At 44.0% G+C, this 27,969-nt stretch overlaps 1 protein-coding gene across 2 annotated transcripts in view; it reads right to left on the minus strand.

Moving 5' to 3' along the window:
* Positions 1-317: 317 nt before the first annotated feature.
* The window catches only part of CPNE4 (copine 4), a 348,126-nt gene continuing 320,474 nt past the window's right edge, over positions 318-27,969 (minus strand). Inside the window, exons 12-17 of one of the 2 annotated variants that reach the window (XM_014450787.2) lie at positions 27,038-27,171; positions 17,003-17,057; positions 12,744-12,795; positions 10,307-10,440; positions 7,211-7,447; positions 318-920 (exon numbers count right to left, since the gene is read on the minus strand). In XM_014450787.2, coding sequence (XP_014306273.2) covers positions 786-920; positions 7,211-7,447; positions 10,307-10,440; positions 12,744-12,795; positions 17,003-17,057; positions 27,038-27,171 — 747 coding nt within the window. In that variant the 3' untranslated portion in view covers positions 318-785. The remainder of the gene's footprint in view (positions 921-7,210; positions 7,448-10,306; positions 10,441-12,743; positions 12,796-17,002; positions 17,058-27,037; positions 27,172-27,969) is intronic. The other variant, XM_006083699.3, reaches the window with a different exon arrangement.

Genomic DNA, 27,969 nt, shown 5'->3' on the forward strand with positions numbered 1-27,969 from the left:
GGACAAGCATGTCAAACTCGCGGCCCATGGGCCGCATGCCTCGTTTATTTGGCCCGTGTTAGCCTTTGAGTTTGACATGCTTGCCCTGGGACCTTGTCAGAGCGGCAGAACCTTGGGCCTATGCATACCTATGGCATCACGGTCCCAATTTTGACAAGATCCCCAGCAAAGTCTGAGAGGTGCTGGGCTAAGTTCCCAGACCCCCATCAAGAAGACTACTCCTAGGTGACTACGTCTCTTCATCAGCAGAGAGACCATTCTCAGCAGGGATGAATTATAGATAACAACTGCAAAAACAGTGTGGGTGTTGTGTTTTGTTTTGTTTTGTTTTTTAAACATGCAAAATACAGTCCATGCATCTACCATTTTGAAAAGTCTCTCATCCTGTAGCAGATAAAACCAAATATGTTTTGGCTATCAACGTTCAGTAGTTGTTTCAAAATGCTTTACAGTGTAAAGATAATAAGAAATTTAGCAAAATTTCAACAAACCTGTATAAAAAACAGATACAGATACCATTTTATTTCAAGTCGACATGCTGTAATGTAAAGAGTAAGTTGGAATTATTTGTGTGTCTTTGTAAAAAGTCTTTAACAATACAAGGGCTTACCAGATCCAGGCCTTAGGGCTACACATGCAAAAAAGGAAAAAAAAATGGCCAGTTAGTTAAAAATCACCAAAACGTGCTAGTTTTTAAATGTGTGGCTTTTTAAAGTACAGGAGCAGTAGAAGTAGTAAATAGTAGCAGTAGTAGTATTTCGGAACTCTGTAAAAGTGCATGGAGTTCATGGTGCTAGTGTCCTGGAAGACTCATACATTTCTGATGAACATTTTGGCTTAATCCCTTTGCCGTTGTAATAGTCCACGACTTGGTTTGGGACTTCGGCCAACACGCTCTTTGCCAGGGCAGCCGGAGATGCCTGCAGGGAGGAAGAAATCACCATGACTTTGGCAGCTGGCCAGAGGAAGCTGAGAATCAGCCTCAAAGGCTTGAGTCCTGTTCTGAGCAGCTAGTCTCTCTCATTCATTCATTCATTCATTCATTCATTCAGCATTTGACAAGGGCCTCCAAGCAAGAGTTGTCAGGTTGTTGGAACCTGAACCACGAATTCCGTAATTTTGTTTTTGCATGCCTGTCTCAAAATATCACACTATTCACATCTGAAATATGGGTGAAAATCAGGTGGCAGAATGAACTGTCTTGCACTTTTGTTTCTATTTATATTCAATTCTAGACACTTACTTATGTTCCAGGCACTGTGCTAGGGTTTATTATTCTTATTATTAGGGAAGTTTTTATTGATTTTTTTTACAGAGAGGAAGGGAGAGGAATAGAGAGTCAGAAACATCGATGAGAGAGAGACATCGATCAGCTGCCTCCTGCACACGCCCCACTGGGGATGTGCCCGCAACCAAGGTACATGCCCTTGACCGGAATCGAACCTGGGACCCTTCAGTCCACAGGCCAACGCTCTATCCACTGAGCTAAACCAGTTAGGGCGGGTTTATTATTCTTACTATTAGGGAAGTTAGCATCATGTGAGAGGAGCCAAAATTAACCCTACTTTAAGGTAAAAGATGACACATGCTACAAACCAACAACATCACATCACATGGGTGCTTATTAGAAACATAGAATCTTAGACCCATTCCTGAGCTACCGAATCAGAATCTGCATTTTAATTTGATGCCCATGATTCCTGTGCATATGGAATGTGAGAAGCACTGCTCCAGAGTCACAAGCACTGTGTGACCAGAGCGCAGAAAACAAAAGAGACTAAGTCATCTTGAAGGAAATCAGAGCAGGCTTCCAAGAGGAGGTGGCATTTAAGTTGGGTATGTTTTAAAATATAGAGAAGGAAGGGATTGGCATTTAATTATTTTAGGGACAGTGAGTCATCTGATGGTACTGAAGTGTGTGTGTGTGTGTGTGTGTGTGTGTGTGTGTGTGGTGCAAATGCAGAATTGGTGGGTGGGGCATTCAGCTGGAAAATAAGCTTGAAGCCAGGTGATGGAGTGTATTGGTGATGGAGCGTATTGAGTGCCCCCTTGCTAATTAATGTAGCCATTATTCTATCAGCATGATGGCTCCACTGTATGTTTTGAGGCAGATGGAGGTGGAGGTTAATATTTTGCATGGACTCTTGCTATTCAGTGCTAACTGCTCAGCCTGTGGGCAAGAAAAATTGCTCAAACCCCATCATAAGTACTGAAGAGATTGAAAATGTGAAGCAGAGTGACCAGTTAACAAGTGTTTGAGATGCCTCAGGAAAGATCCCGAAGGAAACGGAGTGAACTAAATGCCTGATGACCTGGTTGCTAGCTCTTTCTTTCCTATGTGGCTTGTTACTCAGCCATTCAGCTTTGCTGAGCCCTGTTGTTCTCAGAGACAAAATAGGAAAGAATAAGCATTGATTCTATCTCACAGAGTTTTTAGGAGGCTCGAAATAAGAGACATATCTTAACAACAATCTGAAAACACTGTGAGGAGTTTTTCTAGAAGGATTCTTCGTGCCTGGCTGGTGTGGTTCAGTTGGTTGAGTGTTGTCCCATGCACCAGAAGTTCCCGGGTTCGATTCCCAGTCAGGGCACATGCCCTGTTGCAGACTAAATCTCCAGTAGGGGACATGCAGGAGACAGCTAATCAATGTTTCTCTCTCACATTGATGTCTCTCTCTCCCTCTTCCTCTCTCTCTCTAAAATCAATAAAATCATATTTAAAAATAATAAGGTGATTCTTTACATCTTGGAGATGTTATAGCCTGTTGGACATTTGACATCCATGAATGCTCTTTTATTTTATAAATAACTGCTCAGGGTTGTGTGTTGCTCATGATCCATGTGTATACTGGGGTATATAAAAAGTCATTTCTACCCCTTCTCTCTGGCCACCTCTCGTAGAAAAGCTACAAAGCCAAATACATGATATCCTAGCCTCCCTTTCGTCTAGGGAGGTCCATGTGATCCAACTTCATCTTTGAGACAGAAATTGCTTTCCTGGGGGATGCTGGAAAGCTTTTCTTCTTGGTAAAAGGGGACAGACATGGTTGACTCTGTGTCCCTTTCCTCTTCCTCTTTGCCTTGAACAGGAATGTGATTCCTGGAGCTATGGCAACCATTTTATCACCAAGGGAATTGCCAAGTGCTGGCCCTGACGATATCACATCACTGAAAAAAAACGGATGTCAGCAGCCCCCACTCCCTAACTTCTAGCTACATGAGAAAAATATGTTTGTACTTAATTAATCCAGGGTTCCCCAGCTTTAGCTCTACTGCTGTTTTGGGCCAGATAATTCTTTGGGGCACTGTCCTGTGCATCTTAGGATGTTTACCAACATCCCTGGCCTCTACCCACTAGATGTGAATTCGACACTCCACACTGTCACCATTAAAAATGTCTCCAGATATTGCCAAGTGTCCCCCGGGGAATGAGTCAACCTTGGTTAAGAACCATTCATGTAATCCACTGTAAGATGGATTTGCTGTTATTTGGAGACAAAAACTTCTAAACACTGCTGTCAAATAGAACTTGTTACCATGATGGAAAGTCCAATATGGTAGTCACTAGACGCATGCAATTAATAAACCCTTGAAACGTGGCTCGTGCAACTGAAGAGGTCATTTTAAAATTTTATTTAATTGTAATGATTTAAACGTAAATACCCACATGTGGCTATTTGCTACTGCATGGGACAGCACAGAGATTAAGTGATTCTCCCACGTGTGCTGGTGGGTCTGGTGAGCAAATAGGGCCTGGGGGGCATTAGTTGGTTAGGAAAAGGCCAAAAATGTGAAAGCAGCTGGGAATAACAGCTGTATTTATTAATCACCTACTCAGACCAGGCACTGTGCTAAGCTTTGTGAAGACTCCACCTTTAATCTTCCAATGCGGTTGTCATTTGCCCCATTGTACTGATGAACATCTGTGGCACAGAGGGGTTAAATGACTTGCCCAGAATCACACAGCTCGGAGCCAGTGCCCTGTCCACTTCAAAGCCCCGAGTTATCGTGCAGAGCAGGAAAAGAGAGATGGCTCCTGGGTTACGGGCTAATATGAAGTGTATCAGTTCCTCACTTTTCATTTTATTTATGGCTTATTGAATTCAGTGTCGTCTGGATAATGAAATGGTTTTCAAAATCTAATTTGAAATCCATGAAGATAAGGTGGATGATATGCTCCTGGCGTTCTGAGCAGCTGGAGACTGCAGCACACACGGCGAGCGTGCCACTTCCCCGCCCAATCAGGGCAGGTCCCTTGGCTGATGCCCCTCCACTCCCGGCTTACCAAGGCTCTGTCCTTCCTCATACAACTTCTCTCTGCTCGGAAGTCCCGTAGCAACATTTTAGCCCCTTTCAGTCACCCACAGATATTTCTGCTGACTCCTATGTCCCAACCATGCAACCCCCCAGTTCATCCCTTGCAGCCTGGACCCACGGCTTTCTCACCTCGCTGTGGCCCCAATGCTAGCACATGCCTTGCACACAGTAGGCACTCTGTGAGAGGAGGGAGCTTTGGGTAGAGGCTAGAACAGGGGTGGGCAAACTTTTTGACTCGAGGGCCACAATGGGTTCTTAAACTGGACCGGAGGGCCAGAACAAAAGCATGGATGGAGTGTTTGTGTGAACTAATATAAATTCAAAGTAAACATCATTACATAAAAGGGTACGGTCTTTTTTTTTTTTTTAGTTTTATTCATTTCAAACGGGCCGGATCTGGCCCGTGGGCCGTAGTTTGCCCACGGCTGGGCTAGAACCTAGCCTGGCTCAGCTGCATTGTTTTGGCACACACACACGTGTGTGTGTGTGTGTGTGTGTGTGTGTGTGTGTGTGTGTGTGTGTGGCAGGGGAAGGTGGTTTGGGGAAGTGCATGACTCTCCCCAAAGAGTAAGTTCTTTGACCTTTCACTCAGGCAGTTATAGGTGGTGGTCAGTGATATGGCTACTCTGTCCTGCTGACCAGATGGAGCAGGACATCACAACCTGGAAGAGCACCCCTCTCCCCACCGTGGGCATCAGGCAGGTAAGTAGCCTCGTTGATGAACACAACGGCAGAGCATTCAGCCGGCCCCAGCACATCCTTCCTCGAAGAGGACAGCACTCCTTGCTGTCCACGTGCAGACAACCGAGGACACGGTGAGCCTCTTTCATCTGACGAGTGGTTTCATTTGGAAACCTCCTCCTCGGGCAGGAGGAAGACGGGCTACAGTGGAACGGTCACCCCTCGCCATGCTCGCTGCCTGTGAGCCTGTTGGGGCTGCTACTTGGAACTCCCTCTGCACTCAACTCTGTAGTCAAGGACTGCTCTTTTGCTCCTTTAATGATTCTAATTACACTGTAGGCCTCCTTAAGAGGGGCATTAGAATTGTGTGGCGCTAGGTGTCTAAGCTATACCTCATTGTTCAAGGAGCCCTGGAGTGAGCGGTGCCCTCCCTCCATGGAGCTGGCAATTCGTGAGATCTGGGGTTCAGTGGAGGCCACTGGGCTTGTCATTTACCTGACGCTGGCTTTAACTCCTGTCCCAAGACGGCAGCGGAACACCAGGCAATTTCTGCAAAGCACAGGCCAAAGGCTCTGGCACTGGGACTTGTCTATGTAAACAACTGTCCATCCATCCTTTTACCCCCTATAGTTACCTTGCCCAGTGTAGCTGGGGTCCCAGTGTGGGTTCCAAGTGGGATTCACAGGTGCCTGGATATATCCGATAAGCCCCTTTGAATGAGGGGTTTTGGCTGGAGTAGAAAGGCTTTTCCCAAAAAGCATTAGGAAGGAAAGCTTAGAGTGGATGGCGTGGAGCCTGTCCCTTCCTCTCTGGGTCCCTAGATTACTGACCTCAGCCCTGAGGATTGAGGAGCTGCAGTGGAAGCTACAGATGTTTCCAGCAGGGACCCTTGAGATGTAGGGATCAGACTTCACTGCAGTGACGGCCCAGGTGACAGAGGGGTCATAGCAGCAGGGACAGGAGGGGATTCTCAGTTTCCAAGGGGACTGCGGAGTTGCTTCAGGGCACTGAGCATTCTGGAGATTCCCTCTTGGGGGGCAGCTCAAGTTCAGTTGCCACCCACTGGGAGGGGTATTGCTGGCCCCATCAGCGGTGGAGAGGGCAAAGCCACAGGGAGCATGGGGGTGGGGATGCTCTGCTCTTGAGTGACTTTCCCTGGGGCAAGGAACAGAAGGTCACAGAGGTCTGTCTGACAGCCCACATGACCCTCAAGGGCTCCCAGACACAGCTGGGGAGGCTCTGAAGGGTTCTTTAGGGCCACCCCCAGGCCGGAGGGAGCCTTTGCTTGAATCAGAAGCGTCCTGGGTCATTCAGCCCCACAGGTGTAGGCTGCTGTTGGAATTTTAAAGGTGCCCCTCCTTCCACTGAGTTAACAATGATCCAACAATTGAAATGCCAAAACATTGTTATTAAGCCCTTTTCGATGTCATACTAGAGCACTGTCTGCTGCGCCTGCTTCAGGTCATCAGGGGGAGGTAATGCTGCTTGACATTATTTATTATTGATTACAGCTCAAGACTGTAAAGCTAGATGTCAACTTGTGGAAAACTGGGGAGATTTCTGTCCAGTGGAGAAGGTAATCCAAAGTCTATTTATTTATTTTTAACCCCTTTGGCCATTCCCTAGTTTTGAACCTGCCCTAGCAAACGTACTCCAGCCTTTCCCCACTGACCATAGTCAACTGTGTTATATCCTCCTTTGAGCTACCTTTGTCATCTTACTGGCTCCATCCTTAAGGAGTTAACTAAATTCCTTGGTGCTGCTTACCATACTTATAGAGGATTTAGGTCTCTATCAATTTGAAAATATGCTTTGCCAAGGCAAACACGGGCCTCTGCCAGGGCACAGGGCTCAACAGGCAGAACCCAGGCCGAATTGAAGCTGCCCCTTGCTTCTCTGGCCAGGCCCTTGCACAGGCAACACTCTGCCCACCTGTACATGGCAGCCCCGACGGCACCAAGGTCCTAAGCTATATGGATGGGACAAGTGCCGGTGAAACGTTGGCTGCTATAGCTGGCAAGACTTCTCATCTCTAATTCAAGTTACACTTTTATCTCCAAAGAGCCAAGCTCTCCACCTCCTGTGGGGGAGATGGCCTGGCCTAGGCAGGCAGGGATAGCCGGCGTTGCTTCCCTACCAACTGGTGGAAACACGTAAGGAGTGAGTTTGTTTTGGTCCTGCCCTCCCATGGGGAGCCCCGAGATATGCGTACGTGTTTGAAGTTCCTGAAGGGCACGAACTGAACGATGTCTCGAAGGACAGGCTCTCCCTTGGGTGACCTCAGGATCCCGTCGTCGCCGTCCAGCATCTGCATGTCGCTGAAGTCAGCGTTGCCCACTCCCACGATGATGACCGACATGGGGAGGTGGGAGGCGTGGACGATGGCCTCCCGGGTGTCGGCCATGTCTGTGATGACGCCGTCGGTCAGAATCAGCAGGATGAAGTATTGCTGCGATGGACCAGACGCCAGGCAACGGGGGACCGAGAGGTGGGGAGACAAGGACAAGATCAGGTGCCTTCAGTGCATACTGGCTACAGCAACAGCGACAACAGATTCTTTTGAGTGCCTGTGTGTAGACAGTCCTGAAAACTTAAGGGTACGATGAATGGGACTGGAAGGCAGGCACCGTAGTTGTAGGTTAATTCTAATAATCACCTTAGTGACTGTTATGAAGCAGTGTGGTTGACCGAGCAGCAAGGAGGAGTCAGGAGGACGGGCGTCAAAGCCTCATTTTCTGAGATCCTGGGAAAATCCCTTCACTCCTCTGGGTTTCAGCTTCGTCTCTCAGATGAGGGTTGGGACTAGATTGCTTGTAATTGCCTCTTCAGCTTGGAGATTTTTAAGTCTAAAGGTGCACTGCCCAAGACAATAGCCATGAGCTCCGTGTGACTGCTGAGCCCTTGAAATGTGACTAGAGCAATGGAGGAACTGAATTTTACATTTTAATTTCTTTTAATACAGATCAAGTATGTGTGATGCTAATTTAGCATTCAAATTAAGATGATGTAAGTGTAAAGTACACCCTGGATTTTGAAGACATAGTGTAAAAAAAAGAGTGTAAAATATTTTATTAATAATGTTTTATATGCATGTTAAAATGCGATTATTTTGTGCATTTAAAAATACTTCTGAGAAGGGGGCCCATTGGGCTTCATCAGCTGCTAATGGGGCCCATGGAACAAAAAAGGTTAAGAACACTTGATCTGAAGGGATTATCAGGATTCTAGAATCTGATCCAGAGTTAATCTAGCCAGAGGTACTAGGCTGCAGACTGTCGGATCAAAGGCCTGATGCAAATTTCCAATAAAGCTACCGTGACAGTTGCTTCCAAAGCCAGGCCAGGGAAATGCTCACAGATCAAAGAGTATAGTCGTCTTTGAATGTATATGAGGTCCTGTTCAGATAGGAGGATATTTTTTGTTTTTTAAATTTCTAGAAGAGTTCCACAAAGTCGAGGAGAAAATCTTACATCCAGACCCTGACACAACTTGCCTATAAGGTTCAAATTTAAGCCCCTTAGCTATCAGTGATAACAAGGGGTGCAGGACCACACATTGTTTAAAGAACAGGAGAAACCGCTGGGGAAAAGAACCATTGTTCCTGGACCATAAGGGTCAGTTGTTTGGGGATCTGTGGATTAGACATTCTTGCACCATTTCCTGACCTGTTCTCACAGAGCAGACTCCCTGTCCCTGGGGGAGTGAGTGATGGGCAGAACTCATGCTGGCTTATACCAGGCCTAAGTCCAGACCTATGTCAGCCCTGTTCTCTTTTTTCTCTTCTAGTTCCTGGTACCCCAGAGGGGCCGAGATGATTTGTGTTTTCAATATGGGCTCTGGGGTGCCCTGGGGACACCTTGGATGCTCTTGGGGATAAACGGGGAGAAGGACAAAAGTTTGCACCCCATCTCTTAGTCCAGATTTACCAAGAACAATCTGTTTCCTTAAAATCTATTTTACTGGTATATGTTGGGTTTCTGAGTAACATATCATTTGAAGAATTTGAATTTGAAGTTCTGATGAGAAAAAAAATGTTAAAACATAAAATGAAATACTGATCCTATCCAACACTTATCCTCAAATCTTGTGTCTGTGAGGATTCAAATTTGCTCCAAGGCCTTAGTGGGTTTGGCAAAAATGGAGATACTGTTGATTGACAAGTGTAGTTTCAGAGGAATGTTGGGGAGGAAAGTCTGACTAGTATAGGTAGAGGAACCAAGGGGAAGGGAGATGGAGACAGTGAGTATAGGCAAATTTTTAAATGAATTTTGCTCTAAAGGGAGGTAAAACAAGGGGTAGTAGCTAGACTAAAGTGGTGTCAAGGGAAAGATTTTAACTTAAACAGAAGATATAGGATGTGCTATTTGCTAATGAAAATAAGTCTTCAGTAGAAAGGAAAAAATATAGGTGAGAGACAGGTGTGAAAGTTGGTAGGTCAATGTCCTTGGATGGTTCAGAGAAGATGGCTCCAGTATGCAAAAGAAGAGTCTGGGTTAGATATGAACACGGTCCTCCATCCATTCTACCATGAGGGAAGGCTGAGAACATGAGGCAGCACAAGTAGGTTAGCGGAGTTGATGTAAGAAGCTGAGAGAGTAGTATATCACTTTTTTTTTTTTGCAAATGCAATATCTTGGAATCCAGGATAAAATCACAGAGAAAATGCCAGACATCAGCAATGTTCTACTAAATCTGAAAGAAGTCACAAAGCTAAAAAAGAAATATATTGATGTCATTAAAATGATACATAGAAAAGTTATTATGGTCATATACAAGGCTGGGCAAAAGTAGCTTTATAGCTCTGAGTACGAAAAACCTTTGGTTTGCATTTTTCTTAAGAAAACCACAGATAGAATACAAAACAAATCTTTGCTATGAGGTTTTGTGTTGTACTTAACCACCAGGGGACAGAAGTACCTATTATTTTGCTTCAGTTTCATCTATACTATGGGTACATTGGGAAGCAAGTTTATTTTGGACAGTTCTTGTTATCTTCCTAAGAACACAATGTGGGTATGCCTGATACTCCAGTGAATAAAGTAACTTCCACTCTTGAGTGTCCCCTCTGTCCAGCTAATGTTGCAGACGCTGGAGATGCGTCATCTCTAAGCCTCACAATAACCCAGCAGAGATGGGTATGGTGATCCCCAGTTTTCAGATGAGGAGCCTGAGGATAGGAGAAGGTGAAGTCACTTGTCCAAACTCACACCTGCTGTAATGTATTGTCAGAATGGGATGGGTGCTATGGCCAATATCCAGGTGAGGAAGGGCAATCTCCCATAAGCAGGCAAACTGCCTCTCTCCTTACCGATGCCTCCTTGGTGTTCGTCTCTTCGGATGCTGACTTGGCGACCTTCTGAATGATGGGGGCGATGTTGGTGGGACCATAGAGTTGGAGCTTCGGAAGGCAGCTCTGATAGGCTTCCACAACTCCTTGAATTCCTAAGGTGAAGTTGGCAAAGATCAATAGTTCAGGAGTCCCCTCAAATAAATTTGTAATCAAACACGCACATAGATAAAGCATTAAATTCGCCAAATGTCCTCCTAACATCACATTTATGTTCTTAAGATAAAAAATACCACACTGCTGCCTCTACTCCCATTGAAATAATTCTCTTTAACGGCTTAATTAAAAAGCAATCCTTTCCATCAACCTTTCCCTAATATCCTACTTTACACATAAGATTTTATTAGATTCTCATAGTGTAATGAAATAGATGTTATGCCCATTTTACAGGTGAAGAAACTGAGGCTTAGAGAGGTTACATGATCTATCCCAGGTCACACAGCAAATGAATTACAGACTCAGGATTGAAACCCAGGTCTGCCTGGCTCTGAGGGCTGTGCTCTCAGCCATTGGGCATGTCAGCTTTAAGGCCTCTCTAGTTTTTACACTACCTTGTTGACTCTGCTGTAGTGTATACCACCCTATTCCACTTGTAGGAGTCACGTGTGACCATCATTCCAGATATTAAAGTCCTTGTGGGCAGGTATTGTGACTCACTCCCTCAAAGATCCTGAGGCAGGTCAGGCACAGGAAGTGTGTGATGAATGAGCAAAACGGCTGACAGAGTTGTCTGCTGGGGACTGTAGTACAGATGAATGACATTCATCATTATGGCCAACCTCTCACTTAAAGGGGGTTTCCATCCTGAGCCCACGTGACCCAAGGAAATAGTAAAGGGTGAGACTCCGCTGGAAGGAACAGCCCCGATAGGGTAGCTTCTCCTAGCATTTTAGGAGTCTTGCCTGAACATTGAATGTTATGCCCACGATCCCACAAGAGTCCCATTACTAATGAATTGTATTCAAATGGCTCCTCTTGGTGTCTGCGCCTGTCTTAGCTCTTGTCCATATCCCTTTCTATCCTGAAACAGCACACTGGCCCTGTTTTTGGCCAGAGGGATCCACAGAAGCCCCTCCTGAAATGGGGTTCCACATCCACCATGCATGCAAACCAGACCTGGGATGTTCTGGATGAGCAAGTTCTGTGTTCTGCCCTTAGACCCATGCTTCCAACCCACTGAAAATGCTGCATCCTCTCTGCCCTGCCCCAAAGCCTGTCCTTCTAAAGACAAACGTCATATCATTTTGCAGCTTGGTTGTGAAGTCAAGTGACACTCAACAGACATTCTTTATCTATTTTGACTCTTGAGTTTTTGCCCAAGATAGGCACATTGGATTTCTCTTGGAAAAGTAACAGGTAGATCAATTCTGAGAGTATGAAACAGGCGAATGCTGGGCATGTACTTTGTTCTGCTTTGGTGAAAAATCATTTTTATAGTTTAAGAATGGGGGCAGTTAGGGATGAGTGGACTCTAAACCATAATAAATTTAGGGTGAAGGATCACGAGAGGGAATAATGGCAGAATGGAGACTGGGTTTCAGAGGTTACTATGTGCACACCCAATGACATTGATGTCATATGCTTGGACAGGAAGTGCCGAATTGGTGAAAGAAATTGCTGGATGCTCCACACACCTCACTGGATCTGAATGAACCCTGGTTCAGCCCCCTTCCTCCATGACAAGAAGGAGAGAGATATGGACATTTCTACCCATTCACTATAAAAAATATCTTATAAGTTTCATAGCAACCGGTGAACTTGTCTCTATTTGTTATTTAGGAAGCAGGAAAAATAATTTTAGGATAAAATTTATCATAATAGTTGTCATCATCATTACTTTGCAGAATTGTGTTGGAGAAATTCTAGCTGGAAATAGTGGAACATGGACCAAAGCCTTTGAGAAGGCTATTACTGGCACAAAACCATGAAGCTACTTGGTGGAAGTCACTGAGGCTGTATCCTTTGCCAACATGCTGAAGGTGTCAAATGATTTTCATGTCCTCCCCTGACCCCCTACTTATACCCACACAGAGAGGAAGTTGTGGGAAAGAAATACTTGAGGAAAAGTTGGAGAGCAGAGAGAGGGGTATCATCACTGCCCATCAAGTGAATTTCCCCCCATGTTTTTTGGCCAGAGGAATCCGGAATGGGGACCAACATTGTTACTGTAAACTCAAGACCTCTCCTTCATCCTGTCTTTTCCAGCTCTTAGTTTTCTGCTGTCATTATGGCACTCTGTTGCCTTTAGAGTAGCGTGGTCTATTTGGATCCAGAAAGCCTACTCCTCTGCTGTGGCCAATGATCACTGATAGACTGCATCGGAGGAGAGAAACTAACATGGGAAATGTGCAAACAAAAGGGCTGCGAGACACTGGCTTTCTTTCACCTGGTAATTTACCTGCACATTCTGGGTTGTCTTCATTAAAGTTGATTGCGAAGTCATGAGAGACCTAGACACCAATTAAAATTATAAAAAGGAAGGAAGGAGAATTACAACTTTAATCCAGGAAGGAGGCACTGGGAGGAAGAGTCTGCAAACAAATGCTCATTCCATTCATTAGATGTCAAGCCGCAGGAACCATGTTAAGGCTTCACAGAGTCAGTCTGAGATGGAGGGTGAATTCTAAGCTCCCCGTGGAGCTGAGGTGACAGGAAATTTTTCTAGAATCAGATAAATGCTGTCAGGAGGGGAGAATAATGTATATAAAAAATGCCAAGATAAGAGTTCAGAAAAAAAAATGTAATCCCAGAAACAACTGGCCATAGACTGGAGGCTTAGATTGGGCTGAGCTCTGCTTGGACCCAGTGATTTAAAAAAAAGGTAACTTTGACCCGTTTGCTCAAAGTGGTGATGGTGATAATAGCTCCTGCTAAGCTGTTGACATTTAAAACTCATTCTAACATACTATGCAGAGCTATAGGACAGCAGGATTTGCCCATATATGCAGGTAAAAGAGACTCTACTTTTGGAAAAGTGATAAAATCACGATATCTTGTAATATTCCAACACGGATTCCTCTACCTGCCAGGACCTATCACAAGATGACATGTTTATTTCTTTCTTTCTAAAATCTGGTAAAACAGGAGGGCTGTCCTGGCACCTGGACATTATGAAATCATTTGGGATTTTACAGAGACTCCCATTTCAAATGTTATTTCCAAACCCTGGCTCTCTTGGGAGCTAGAAAATGGTCATTAGTTATTGTGTTAAAAGACCCCTCTTCTCTTTTTGGGAGGTCAGAGCCGATGCTGTTGGTGCCTGGCCCACATTCCCCTGCCCTTGGCTCTCCCAGGCTAGTCAGCTGACTTCCATCCATTTTACTTGCTTTATTTACCTTAAGTTTTCTCGAGTCTCCAGAGCCTGCTTTTTAAAAATTTAATATATTTTTATTGATTTCAGAGAGGAAGGGAGAGGAAGAGGGAGCTAGGAACATCAATGATGAGAGAGAATCACTGATTGGCTGCCTCCTGCACACCCACCACTGGAGATCGAGCCTGCAACCCAGGCATGTACCCTGACTGGGAATTGAACCTCAACCTCCTGGTTCATAGGTAGACAGACACTCAACCACTGAGCCACACCAGCCGGGCTCCAGAGCCTGCTTTTGGCAAGCTAAAGGTGTTGGGGAATTAATGTCGCTCGTGAGCAGCCCTTCCTTAGTGGCTGACAGGACATGGTGTATCAGTACCCAGCCCACTTATCCTTGGGGTCTGTGTGTGCTCCACAGTGTCTTTCAGGGTCCCCAGCAAGATTCAGCTCCACTGCCCACAGAGCTAACTGACTTGTTAGGATTCCCTATGTCCACTTCCTCTCACTTCCTCATTCTCTATTGAGGTTTCCTCCACCTCTCAAATAATTGCATCCAAATCCTCCTGTCTCAAGGCCTATTCTAGGGAGAGTATAGGCAAGCTCTGAGGGTTTTCCCAAAGAAGTAAATCTCGGTGACCTTATAAACTCGCTGGGGGCAACCAGCTGCTGAGGCCATCAGTGCCTGTCTGGGGCAGAGGGAAAATTAGGCCTGGAGCAGAGTGAGGAGATGTGAGGGAAGCCTGTTAGGACAGCAGGAAGAATAAGTTGGCTGAAGGCATGGTGAGCATAAGGACTTCAAGAAACATCAAAAAGGATAAGTTACACCAGGAGGGGGACCAGGCAGATGTCATGGATGAGAAAAGGAAGGCCTGGAACAAGGTGTTCTCAGCCATACTGGGCCACCTGAGACCAGAAGACTACCAGGTGGGGATGCGGTGGGGGATGCTCCAGCATCTCTTGGTAGTAGGACTGGTGGTTGTTGACGTGCATTCCAGTCTCGAGGTGCAACAGTTCAGCACCCACCTGACTACATTCCAGAGCTGATATCCGACCTGAAGGGGACTGTAGCTCCTCAGCTCTGCCTAATTCTGGTTGTATAATTTCTCTCTCTCTCTTTTTTAAAATTTAAATTCTTTATTGTTTAAAGTATTACATAAGTCTCCCCCCTCCCCCATTGTGGTTGTATAATCTCTTAATCTTAGTCTTCCCAGGCCTTTTAATGTTTCCAAAGAAACCAGAAATCTGACATTTAATATGAAATTGCCTAAATCTTAAAAAACATTTGTGTGTCAAAAACTTGTATGCATATATACATACTAGAGGCCCGGTGCACGAATTCGTGCACAGGTGGGGTCCCTAGGCCTGGCAAATCAGGGCTGGGCCAATTGGGGCCTGCTGGCCGGGGGAAGGAACAGGGAGCAGGAGGTTGGCCAAGGTCCCCAGGAGAGAGCTGGCTCTTGGACCCCTGGGAAAGAGGCCACATTCACTGCCACCCACTTCTAGTTCCCTGTCCCAGCCCGGGGCCCGAAGGCCCTGGTGGGGTCAGAAGAGGAGGTGATGGTCACCGGGCTGGGCACGGAAGGAATGGACACCGGATGCCGACACCGCCGGCCACGGGAGGTTGGCTGTGGGAGTGCACTGACCACCAGGGGGCAGCTCCTGCATTGAGTGTCTGCCCCTTGGTGGTCCGTGAGGGTTATAGTTACTGGTTGACTGGTCGTTCTAGTCGTTCAGTCGTAAAGGTCGCTTAGGCTTTTATATATATATATAGATATGCATAACCCATGAACACGAAAAATAGGGTGGTAAAGGCCTGGGGCAGGGGGTAGGGGGCAGGGGTGGGCTAGAAGGAGTCAATAGAGGAAAAACAGGGATATATGTAATACTTTCAACAATAAAGATTTAAAAATTAAAAAAAAAATTATATGTCAACTATCATACATTTGTGGCCCAAATAATGTCTACAGGCCACCAGTCAACAACTCCTATTCTGTATTCTTCCTCCCCATGTGCTCTATTTTCAACAAATGCTTCGAGAATTCTGTAGGCATGCCCAGCAGGGAGGCCAGGGGGGAATACAAGGCAGTCAAGGAGGACAGGTCAGGGGACACGCCATTCCATCTACTGTTCTCTCAGCAGTCAAAGGGAGAGGGATTCTCTCTTTCAAAAAGGGCACAGAAGGGGAAGGGCCTTGGTCTGACAGCTCTGGTGTGGGAGTAAATGTTGCCATCTGACTCCTGCCATGCAACTCAGATACAGCCAGTAAAAGAGAAGTTGATGATTGGACAGTGTTGCCTGCACTTAACTTGGACCTCAGAGGCCTGGATGAGGCTGGGGTAGGAGCCCTGCTGCCCCTCCAAGGCCCTCCCACCTGGGGAGTGAGTTCTCTGTGAAATGTCCCACAGGAGCATCTGGTATACCACAGTAGGGTGCACATCTCTCTTTGCACAATCTTTGCCTTCTCTGAGTCATGGGAATAAGTATTAAAACCAAATCAGTTTGATGATTGTGGGGGTTGGGGTTGGGGGTGGAAGAGGGTATAGGGGGGATAAATGGTGATGGGAAAAAATAAAATAAAGAGGAAAACAAAAGAAAACATATCCTAAAAACAACAACAAAACCAGATAGGATTCCAATGCCCTCATAGGAAGCTTTTAGTTTCTCAATTTTCTAAGCCAGAGTGGTTCTATCTTAGGACTTTTCTGTGTCTCTCACACAAGACTGGTGCTCAGAGAGCTGGGATGAGGGGGTCTGTGGACTTCATTGCCATGGACTGCCTCAGTTGGTATTATCAATAGGATCTTTCTCTAGAGTAGCGGTTTTCAACCTGTGGGTCGCGACCCCTTTGGGGGTCAAACAACCCTTTCACAGGGGTCGCCTAAGACCATCGGAAAACACATATATAATTACATATTGTTTTTGTGATTAATCACTATGCTTTAATTATGTTCAATTTGTAACAATGAAATTGGGGATCACCACAACATGAGGAACTGTATTAAAGGGTCGCAGCATTAGGAAGGTTGAGAACCACTGCTCTAGAGGATAGCTGAATAGATATGTTTTGAGCCACCGAAGATCAACGTCCTGAGTGTTTTCTCCATATCTGTAGGAAGCTAAGCAATAAATACTTTTATTTGGACCTCTGAGAAGAACAATCAGAATACCAGGAGATTGGGTTTTATCAAAAGACAGGGTCTGAGGACCTAATCTCATGGGTTCTGAAGACCATTTCTGAGTCTTTGGGCCCTAGTTACATAATTACATCGAGGGCCAAAGAACAGAGACTCCTGGGAAGGAAACTCAAATTATCCTTTGGCGACAGCAAAGCATCTCTACTCACTCACCGTGTACTCTGGGGGTATCCTGGCACCAAATCCAAAGGCTGGGAACATTTTGTCACTGAAATAAAGAAAAGAAGTTGCTTTATTTATCATCTAATGAGGAAGAAAAACATGAACCTGCATCACCTCATCCGGGATGTGGCTATGCCAGGTGCTGACTCATGCTTCTTGATTATCTGCGGTGATAGGCAATAGCTTGGATAATTAAAATCAAGGAATCATCCTCAGAGTCCATTCCAGTCATTAGTCTGCAACTTCTTCCTTACTTCTGGCTAGATTTGATACCAAGGAGTGAAATGGCCCCAGGATTTCCGCCCCTCCCCTCCCCCAGTATTCTGTCTCCTTTGAAAAGATCATGAACTAGGTAACTCCTATGGTTGACTGCTAGATATATGCTATCTTTTTAAATCATTTTAGGGAGAGATTATTATTCCAGTGGGGAAATGCCTTGAGAAGTGAAATCCAAGATCATGCTGCGAGTTAGAGCCAGGGTTCAAATTCAGACAAGCCTGAATCCACAGGGCTATTAAAAAGCAGTGGAAAGCTTGACAGACCTTGGTTTCATCTACAGAACTCATTGTATCCACTCTTTATCGCATACAAGCAGCAATAAATTGTTTACATGTCTTTTCTTGTCTCCTGAATTCAAAGGAATGCTGTTTTTTGTATTCATATCTTTATATTTCTACTGCCTCCCTCCCTCAAATTGCCCCTTGCCCCTACCTTCAGGATAATGCTTGTCATAGATTGTGTGCTCAATAAATATTTAATGATGAGATAGTGCATGAATTGAATCATTAAGATGTGGCCATATAAAGAAGAAAAAATTATTGTGAAAACCTATGAGAGTCACATATATGTCTTTTGGATTGGTTTCTCTTATACAAATTGAAATTTCTCCCAATTTATTCATTCGTGTATGTGATATCTTAACTCTTAACTATGCTAGGCAATGCATGTACTTGTTTAATTTTCAAGCAACCCTTGAAGTTTCACCTACTTAATATTCCCATTTTATAGATGAATAAACTGAGTCTCGGAAAGACTAAGAAAGTCTCAGAAACCCTAAGGTGCTTCCCAGGGAGGATTGTGTGATTCCAAAGACCCATACTTTTTCTATTATACCATTATAATGTAATGGTTATATACAGCATTAAATATGATTTCCTTCTGTCACTTCTAGCAACAAGCCCATCTTTCCCCACCAGACAACAAATAAGACTATCCTTAAGCAAATTTTGTGCTGTCAGAGGATTGTTGCAATAGGGGCTCTGGCTTATTGCTGTTGTCAGAGGGCGTGTCCTCCTCATGCCATTTACCTCTTACTTTCTCTCCCATTAAAAAACAATTCCTTCTTGTCTTAGTGCCTTGTAGTTGAAAAGAAAAGAAAATCCAGGGTAGTTCTCAGTGTCCCTGAGCATCTCTGTAAGCAAAAGGGACCCTCCTAGCCCTTGAGGCTGATTGAGAAGTCAGATTCTCACCCATCCCCTATCTGTCTGATTTAAAGATAATTAGTAGCCAATAATGGCTTTGATAAAACTTTACCAAAACACAGCCAGTTTGATCAAATTTCGGGATGCAAGGAAGCCAGAATTCTTTGAAATCGAAGTCTAAATTCTCTGGAAAATGACCAGCTCCTCTTTTTCCTCACTGTTGTGTAAATATGAGCTTTGTGGGACATTGCATCTAGTGTGTATTAGAAAAGGTATTAATGCGGATAAATGAAAATTCACAACAGCTTATAAAGGATTAGCCACAGCTTTGAGAGAAGAAAAAAAAGAGTTCTGATCCTTGGAAATACTTGGCTTCAGCAATTCGTCCTTACCCACAACAAGGGTGAGGAGGTGTGGGAAGGAATATGTCTTGGAATTTCAGAGGTATTTTCTAGGTAAGTCTGGAAGAAAGGTTTCCTGGAGGGAGGATGGATCTTGGTTCTTCAAACTCACAGAAGGTTCAGAGTCAAAACAGAGACACCAAGGGGGCACCACACCCTTAATTCTTCTCTAATGAGTTTAGGAGGGGTGTGACCCAATATTCTATCCATTTCTTTTCCTTTTGTTTTTGCATTGATTTGTAGAGAGAGTAGAAGGGAGGGGAAGAGATAGAGAGAGAGAGAAACAGCGATGTGAGATATGAGAGAGACACATTGATTGGACAGGGCTGGGGATTAAGACTATAACCGAGGTACATATCCTTGACTGGAATTGAACCTGCAACCCTTCAGTCCATGGGCTGACACTCTATCCACCGAGCCAAACTGGCCAGGGCTTCTATCCATTTCTAATCACCAAACCAGTGTTCTAGCCTTAAGGACATTCCTTTATACCTTCTAAGCCACCCAGGGGAATGTGAAGTTTGCTGAGCACGATGTACTGTTGTTATGTAACTGAGTTTGAAGAGTAAGGAGGTAGAAAAAATGCCTCGCCTACAAGAGAAATAATTAATGAGCCAGGAGGACAATTCTCTGAAGTTAGCCATCACAAAGATTAGCTAGAGTCTAGCTAATAAACACACTAAAGGAAAAATTTCAAGCCTACGCACAATGGATCCGAACATTGCTCTTCCAGATTCAAAGTAAAAATGAGGCATAGAGGAGTCTTATGTAAGGGGCAAGGGAAGGCAAGTTACGCACATAAGTGAGCATCAGCAGGCCAGCTCGTCAAAGAACTCGAACCCTGGCTGGTGTGGCTCAGTTGGTTGGGTGCCGCCCTGTGCATCAGGGGTTGACGGTTTGATTTCAGGTTGATGTTTCTCTCTCTCTAAAAATCAATTTTTAAAATCTTAAAGAAAAAGAACTTGAGATTGGATCCACTCAGTATTGAGTGAAGGGGGCCATTTAGCAACTATTGGGAAAATGATTGGTGAAACCTGACAGTACGGAAAATTCAGGGGCATATCACCACATTGGTAAAGGCAATATTTCTTACTATTGGGATAAAATAGTACAAAATGCACTAAAAGAGCCTGTGGTCTGCAATGCTAGTGAGCCTGCTGTCCTGAACTTCCTAGAGCAGGGGTTCTCAACCTGTGGGTCGAGACCCCTTTGGGGGTTGAACGACCCTTTCACAGGCGTCGCCTAAGACCATCGGAAAACACATATATAATTACATATTGTTTTTGTGACTAATCACTATGCTTTAATTATGTTCAATTTGTAACAATGAAATTGGGGGTCACCACAATATGAGGAACTGTATTAAAGGGTCGCGGCATTAGGAAGGTTGAGAACCACTGTCCTAGGGAATGGCCATGGTCTCCAGATGGAAGATTCATTCTCAAACACCATCTTCACCTTCCCTGTTAGGAAGGCTTTGAGATAAAGGAAGAGGTTAATAAAAATAAGGAGAAATTAGTGCACGAAAAAATGGAGATGAACTCCGAGCAAATGGCATTTCAGAACACCTAGACATTTAATAAAACAGTGGTTTTAAAACTGGGGTACATGGAAAGGCGGAAATGCAAAGTCCTACTGTGGATATGAGAGTATTTTTTTTTTCTTTTAAGGAAATCAGTGTTCAGTTTCTCAACTTCCCTATGTATTCTTTGCTGAAATTATCTTCTGGGAAAACCTGTGATGGAAAGACCTATTCTCCACTCCCACCTTCCCTTTCACAATTACCCTTCTCCTTCACCCATTCTGAATCTTAACCACCACAGTGCCTTGTTCCAGGCACTATAGTGATTAAGATTCAGAATGTAAAAACTCTACAGCAGCGGTTCTCAACCTGTGGGTCGCGACCCCTGAAAATACATCCTGCATATCAAATATTTACATTACGATTCATAACAGTAGCAAAATTACAGTTATGAAGTAGCAATGAAAATAATTTTATGGTTGGGGGTCACCACAACATGAGGAACTGTATTAAAGGGTCATGGCATTAGGAAGGTTGAGAACCACTGCTCTACAGGAACAATTCTAAATGAAAATGATTCACTAGGAAACAAATCCTTTTGCAAGTCAGGTAGTTGCCAATTTTTGCTTTAAAAAATTGTAAGAGGTGCTGATGTCAGATGGTAGGTGGTTAAAAATATGTTTTGCTAATAGACCATTATATGATTTTTGATATATAACTTAGAATTGAATAGTACTTCTAGTAAAACTCTTTCCATTACCACATATTTACAGTGGGGCCTTGACTTACGAGTTTAATTCGTTCTGTGATGGAGCTCATAACTCAAATTACTCGTATGTCAAATCATAAAGTGAACGAGTGAGACACGTGATGCTGGGCTGATGTTGTGGCGTTCACTGTGACGTTCGCTGCGCCAACTAGCGGTGGGGTATCTGAAGCTGGCTTGTAACCCGAATTTTAGCTCGCAACTCAAAGCAAAAAATCGGCCGAAAGACGGCTCATATCTCGAAAAACTCGTTAGTAGGGACACTCGTAAGTCAAGGCCCCACTGTATTTATAAGAACAAGTTTCTTTAGCATTCACATTGATAAAACAAAATTTGGATTAAAATTGACACTAGATTTTCCCATTCTAGTAATAGTTGGTATTCATCTATAGATTAGTAAACTAATGAAAAAACCCCAATCTGTTTCATTAAGAGTTTTTATAGGCAATACTTAGATATTAAAATTTGTAACATATTTATGTTCTTTTGATGAATTGTGCACTAATAATGATTATAGTAAAAACTCAACTAGAAGATGTTTTTAAATATTTTGAATATTTTCATCACAGGAGATTTAAAAATTTATATTCATATATTTATGATAGAAATGTATGATATAGTGATCAATAAAATAATTTCAAAACAATATTTGGGGAACATTATGATGAAATCCTGTGGAGGGGGAATGCAAATATGAGTTCACAAGAAAGAAAGAACAAGATTCTCAACTCAAAATGGAAAGCTTGTTCAGGCATTTTAAAATGGATGATGGTGGGTATCAAATAGCTATGGCATTAGATTCTCCTGGACGCATTCACAAAGTTATATAAGAATTTTGTTTTAAATGTTCATATTTATAATACACTAGAATTTTCATTCTTTGTCGCTATTTAAACTCATGGTGGAAAACATTAGATTTCAATGTAAAAATGTGTGAATGTTATGTATTTTTATAAAATTCTTTTTTATGGGTGAGTGTGTGTGCACACACAAGCCAATTTTTAAAGGTCATTGGTCCAAAATTAGCTTTATATTTGACACACTAGTTCTTTTCCCTGTTGTGTATGGTTTATTTTTTAAAAATAAATTAAGAGTATTTAAGATAATAGCCTCTATTATTTATTGAATATTTACAACAGGCAGAACCTGTGCTAGCTACTTAATTTTATTCTTTTTGCTAAATAAATTTATTTTTTTAAATCTTATTTTTTTAATCTTATTTTCCAATTAGAGTTGACATTTGATATTATTTTATACTAGTTTCAGGTGTACAGCATAGTGGTTAGACAATTGTATAACGTACAATCTCCATGATAATTCAAGTACTCACCTAGTACCATGTATAGTTATTTCAACATTATTGACTATATTTCCTATGCAGAACTTCACATCTCTGAGCTAGCTACTGACTTAATATCTAATCCTTACAACTGCTCTGCAAGGGAAGTTAGATAAATCTTCAATTTGCAATCAAGGAAACCAAGGCCTGGGGAATGTCAACCTACGGAGAATAGAGGCAGCAGAGCTGGGGTCTGAGCGCAGGTCCACCTGTCACCAGGACCCAATGCTCTTTCTATCACTTCTGTTGACTACCCTTCCCAGGAAGCTTGGTCTGGTCTAATGACTCAGAATATCAAGAGTAAGTTCATCCATGTTCTAAAAGCAACAAAGGACAGAATTAGCAGAATCCACCGCCATCCCTAGGAGGCCCTCCTTGACCACCTTCCCACAGAAGAAAGAGCTAACCCTGCCTCCTCGTGCAGTCCCCATTCTAACAAGGGACAAAGCTGCTCTGGCCACGCTGGGCTAGGATTTATTGACATGCCTTTCTCTCCCATGAGATTGTGAACCACTTGGGGGAAAACTGTTCTTTCATTCATTTCTGTCTGTCTTTATGGCCCCACATGAGGTGCCTGCACCTAGAAGGTCCTGCACAGGCTCTTAGCCATTCCAGTGGGCCCATCTCTCCTAACTGAACTCTGGGTCTCAACTCTGGATACCCATTAGAATGAAAAGTCCTGATTCCCCAGGATGCACACCAGCCTAACTAAATCAGAGTCTCTAGGGTGGAGCCAAGGCACCAGCATATTTTAAAACTTCCCGAGTGGTCCCAGCGTTCGGCCACGGTTGAGAAGCACTGACTGGAGTTGGTAGAATGGAAAAGGTATCACTATGGTCTTAATCTGCCTTCTGATTTTTATCCCTGTCCTCCACACTCAAAAACTGCTCAGATTGGCTTTTAGTTCTAACCTTGCCTCCTCATTCTGCACACAGCACACCGTGGAAGAAGCCTACTGCCTCGATTTCTGATGTCCTTGTCTCATTCTGGGGCAGCCACATCTATAACATGGCAGTCTGTACTTCCAAGCAATGCATTCAGTGTCTATACTCTCTTGATGGCAGATAGACCAGCCTTCTTAATAGAGGATATTGCAGGGGTCAAAGGCACATCTCAATGGGTCCAGGGGCGGATATCATCTTGGCCTTGAGCAGTTGGAGGAGACCAGGTTGTTGACAGGAACTGGGCAAGTGCTACAACCAGCTGGGAATATATGAGCTGTGCATGTGTGCATGCATGTGCGTGTGCGCACGCACATGTGTGAATGTGTACATGTGCATATGTGTACACGTGCGTGCCTGTGTACATCTACATGCATGTACATGTGTGTGCCTGTGTGCATGTGTGTGCTTGTGTTTGTGGAGTCACCTAAGAGAGAATGAGTGGTGGTGTCTCCCAGGGGCGCAGACACAGAACAGGCTGGCAGGATTGCCTTCTGGGTTTGAGGACCAGACATCTGGAAGGAGCTGTCCCTCAAGGCCACCCCGAGGAGAGCTTTTGTAATTCTCTGGAGCTGTTCTACTTCACGGATCACCTCGTAAGGACCTGTTAGCAATGACTGTACAAGACAGAAAGAAACCCCTTGGCTGTCAGAGGCTGGGAGGAATTTCTAAGGCTCCTGGGGATTGAAAACCTCTGTGTCGCGGCAGGAGGGGGAACAGTGCCTTCTGTCAGTTTTTGTGCAAGTGTTTCTTTTTGAGCATCAACCCCACTGACTTTGATGTGAGAAAAAAATAATTCCAAAGCCCGGACTTGAAATTCCCTGACTCTGCCTGTCTACTGCCTATCCGCCCACACAAAGGAGAAACTGCGGGCACTTGTCAGTTTTCAAGGGAGCAGCTTGCTTTACACAGTCTGCAGGAGTCTTTGCAGAGTGCCCAGGCTTTTCAATCCTCCTTCTCTTCCTTAGGTGTTTGTTCATTTTTATGCCGAGCTGACACATACATATGCAGATATATGTGATCCACTGAACCGATTTTCTTGGCCAGTTGGGGCCCATAACTTTAGTATTATCCTATTAAGGTGTTAAAAAGAATCACGATTTTTCACATAACCCCTAAGGTGTCAGATCTTATTTTTGTTCTGAACCTGTTATTTGGAAGGAATGCAAAATGCTCCCCAGACTCTGTCTGGCTCTCTTTATAAAGGGATAACAGCTCTAAAAGCTGGGCGGGTCACTCCGATTAGAGGCTCCACATCTGGCCTGCAAGGCGACCGAGGAAACAGAGAGGTTTAGCATCTTGTTCCAGATCACCCAGCAAGACTGCCAGGGGCCACAGCGAGGGTGCTGGCCGGCAGCATCTGATTTTCAGACAACCCACCAGCCTTCTCTTTGGAATTCATTTTCACACAACCTTCTCCCCTGCCGAGTCAGAGTCAGCTCTATTATTAAGCACATGTTGTTTGACACGTGTACCAAGTGCATTTACCTACTTTATCTCTTTTATAAGCACTTCAAGAATTTAAAAGTTATTAAGATTCCTGAAGATATTTCCTCCCTTTCTCCTTATCTTTTATGTACATATTATTATCCTAGATTATTTGTGTGTGTGCTGGGAGAAAGTGACAGAGAGAGACAGAAAGTAGGGTGAGAATTACTGTTTTGGAGTGCTGAGTGTGTTTAGGAAGTTTCTGACAGTGGAGATGCAATTTGTCAGTCTTTTCTTTCTTTCTTTTTGGTAGAAATCTCCATATGCTATGAACCTCTTTAGGGATCCTCCCTGTATTTGGGCCTAAGGAAATCAGAGCTGAAAATCAAGTTATCTTCACACTCACTAGCTCAAGATTAAATATAAAAAGTATCACTTCAGCCAAAACCGGTTTGGCTCAGTGGATAGAGCGTCGGCCTGCGGACTGAAAGGTCCTGGGTTCGATTCCGGTCAAGGGCATGTACCTTGGTTGTGGGCACATCCCCAGTGGGGGGTGTGCAGGAGGCAGCTGATCGATGTTTCTCTCTCATCGATGTTTCTGACTCTCTATCCATCTCCCTTCCTCTCTGTAAAAAATCAATAAAATATATTTAAAAAAAAAAGTATCACTTCAATAAGGTCATGTAAATGCTGTTGCTCTCTGTTCTAAATGTTTAGGAGGGCAAGTGTCAGCAAGAGCCCATGAATTTAAAGCTCTTTTTATTTACTTTTTTAAAATTGATTTCAGAGACAGGAAGGGATGAGAGGGAATCATGCCCCCTACTGAGGATAGAGCCTGCAACCTCGGCATGTGTCCTGACTGGGAATCGAGTGCCATTGAACAACACTGGCTGGGCTGTTTAAAGCTCTTTGATGTTATTGGACTGTCCATTCATTCCCAAATTCCCCTCAAGCCCACCTGAGTTACTGGCAATGATCATGCCGAATCCAGAGACTCGCCTGCAGGAAGGACACTGGTGGGACCTGTCCCATTACCTGTCCTATTGGTTTTTGGCTTGTGTCATCGGTGCCTGCGCTCATAGTTTTTTTTAAACATGGTTATCATTAATTATAGACTAGACAGAACAGAAATCATGCTGCCCCCTAAATTTTCTCTGAAATTGGAGGATAGAATTGCTTTCATTATTTTCCTGGCTTAAAAGTTCATTTAGTTGCTGCTCATTATTAACTAGGTTTGTTTTATAATCACAACAGGGAGTCACCTAGGATTTACCCATATTTATATTTACATTGGTTCTACTTCAGAAAGCTTTCTGAACAAACACATGGACAACTTAATCTCAACCTGAAAATACTGGAAATGCAGAATAAGTGAAATTTAATGTGATTCATGTAAATAACTTCTTACAGGGAATTATCTTAGTGGGAAAGGTCAGTATTTACCATCAAGTAAAAATAAATATAATATTCATCTGATCTCAAAATAATGTTTCCTACAACACACACACACACACACACACACACACACACCCTTGATCAGCACATATAGGTGTACTTGGGCAGACGCATACCCTTTACTAATATCTTTAGAGGCCAGTGAAATACAGTGATTGTGAGCTTAAGCTATGGGATGAGATAAATCTGGGTTCAAGTCCTGCCTCTGGCTATGGGACAGTGCACAGGCTACTCAATCTCCTTGAACAATTTTCCTTTTCTGTTAAGTAATACCTACCACATAGGGGCTAATATGAGGACTAGATGCAATAATGTCCAATAAACAGCTGCTTTTCAAGCTCAAAAGTGCACTCAAATCATCTGGCTATCTTGCTAAAATGCAGATCCTAATTCAGTAGACCTGAAATGGGGTTTGAGCTTCTAAGCTCCAAGGTGATGCTGCTAGTTCATGGACCAAACTCTGAGGAGCAAGGCACACATTAAAACGTTGGGAAACCAACATTGCTATCCAGTGGTTTTGCAAACCAATGAAAGAAATCTGAGAAAAATAATATTTGTTCCCCCAATAACTATGGTGAACATGGCACGGACTTATTTTCTCTAAGTTTGGGGCAAGGTTTTATTCTGTCCCTGCATGAGCCTCTGGGTGATGAGTTGCTAGATTTAATTTTCATTCTTCTGCCGAGGATCAGCCAGGGGTCCTCAGAACCCACAGAGAGATGACGAGGCCTGAGCCGACCCAAAGTCTCGTACCTGTCATAGTCTTGGCAAATCTCCCCGACAGCCACCAAGGCCTTCAGGTACTCGTTGGGCTGGTAAGGGTGGATGTAGTGCAGGGAACAGCTGTTCCTGGGGTCCCCGTTGGAGGCCGTGAAGTCTATAGCTACCTGGAAGAGAAAACAGGAGAATGGGTAGATTTAAAGTGAATGCACATCAGAGGAATTGTGATCAGCTACAGAGGGACATGGCCTGTGATGGGAAAAAAGTAGCATGTTACATACCCTGTCAATGAGAGTTAGAGAAAAAAATTAATTAGTTTAAAAATTAGCCATTTCTGGCCGGAACCGGTTTGGCTCAGTGGATAGAGCGTCGACCTGCGGACTGAAAGGTCCCAGGTTCGATTCCGGTCAAGGGCATGTACCTGGGTTGCGGGCACGTCCCCAGTGGGAGATGTGCAGGAGGCAGCTGATCGATGTCTCTCTCTCATCGATGTTTCTAACTCTCTATCTCTCTCCCTTCCTCTCTGTAAAAAATCAATAAAATATATTAGAAAAAAAAAATTAGCCATTTCTGTAGTCTTCAGTTCCCCGTCCCCGCCCCCCCCCCCCCCCCCTAAAGAGCACAGAGAATTCTTGGTAGAAAGCCACCTCTCCGATCACAATCCCCTTCTCACTATCGTTTATGCCCTGCCCTGGTTTGTTACCCATAAGGGGCATGATTCCAAAGCAGGAGGATAAAAGAGCTGGTAGAAATGAAATGACATAGCAGGGGCTAGAACAAGGGGAGAGGCAAGGGAGGCACTGAGAATGCAACATTTTAAGGATGCACCCCTCTCAAGGTTGTGCACATGTAGGCTCAGCTTGAGAATGAGTAGCCTTCCCAAGTCACCCTCTCTTGGCTTGACCCTAAGTTCCCAGCCCCCGTGTGTGTGAGGGAAGTGTGTGTGTGCGTGTGTGTACTGTGAG

The sequence above is a fragment of the Myotis lucifugus genome, unplaced genomic scaffold (genome assembly GCF_000147115.1).
Source record: "Myotis lucifugus unplaced genomic scaffold, Myoluc2.0 scaffold_8, whole genome shotgun sequence".
Lineage (NCBI taxonomy): Eukaryota > Metazoa > Chordata > Mammalia > Chiroptera > Vespertilionidae > Myotis > Myotis lucifugus.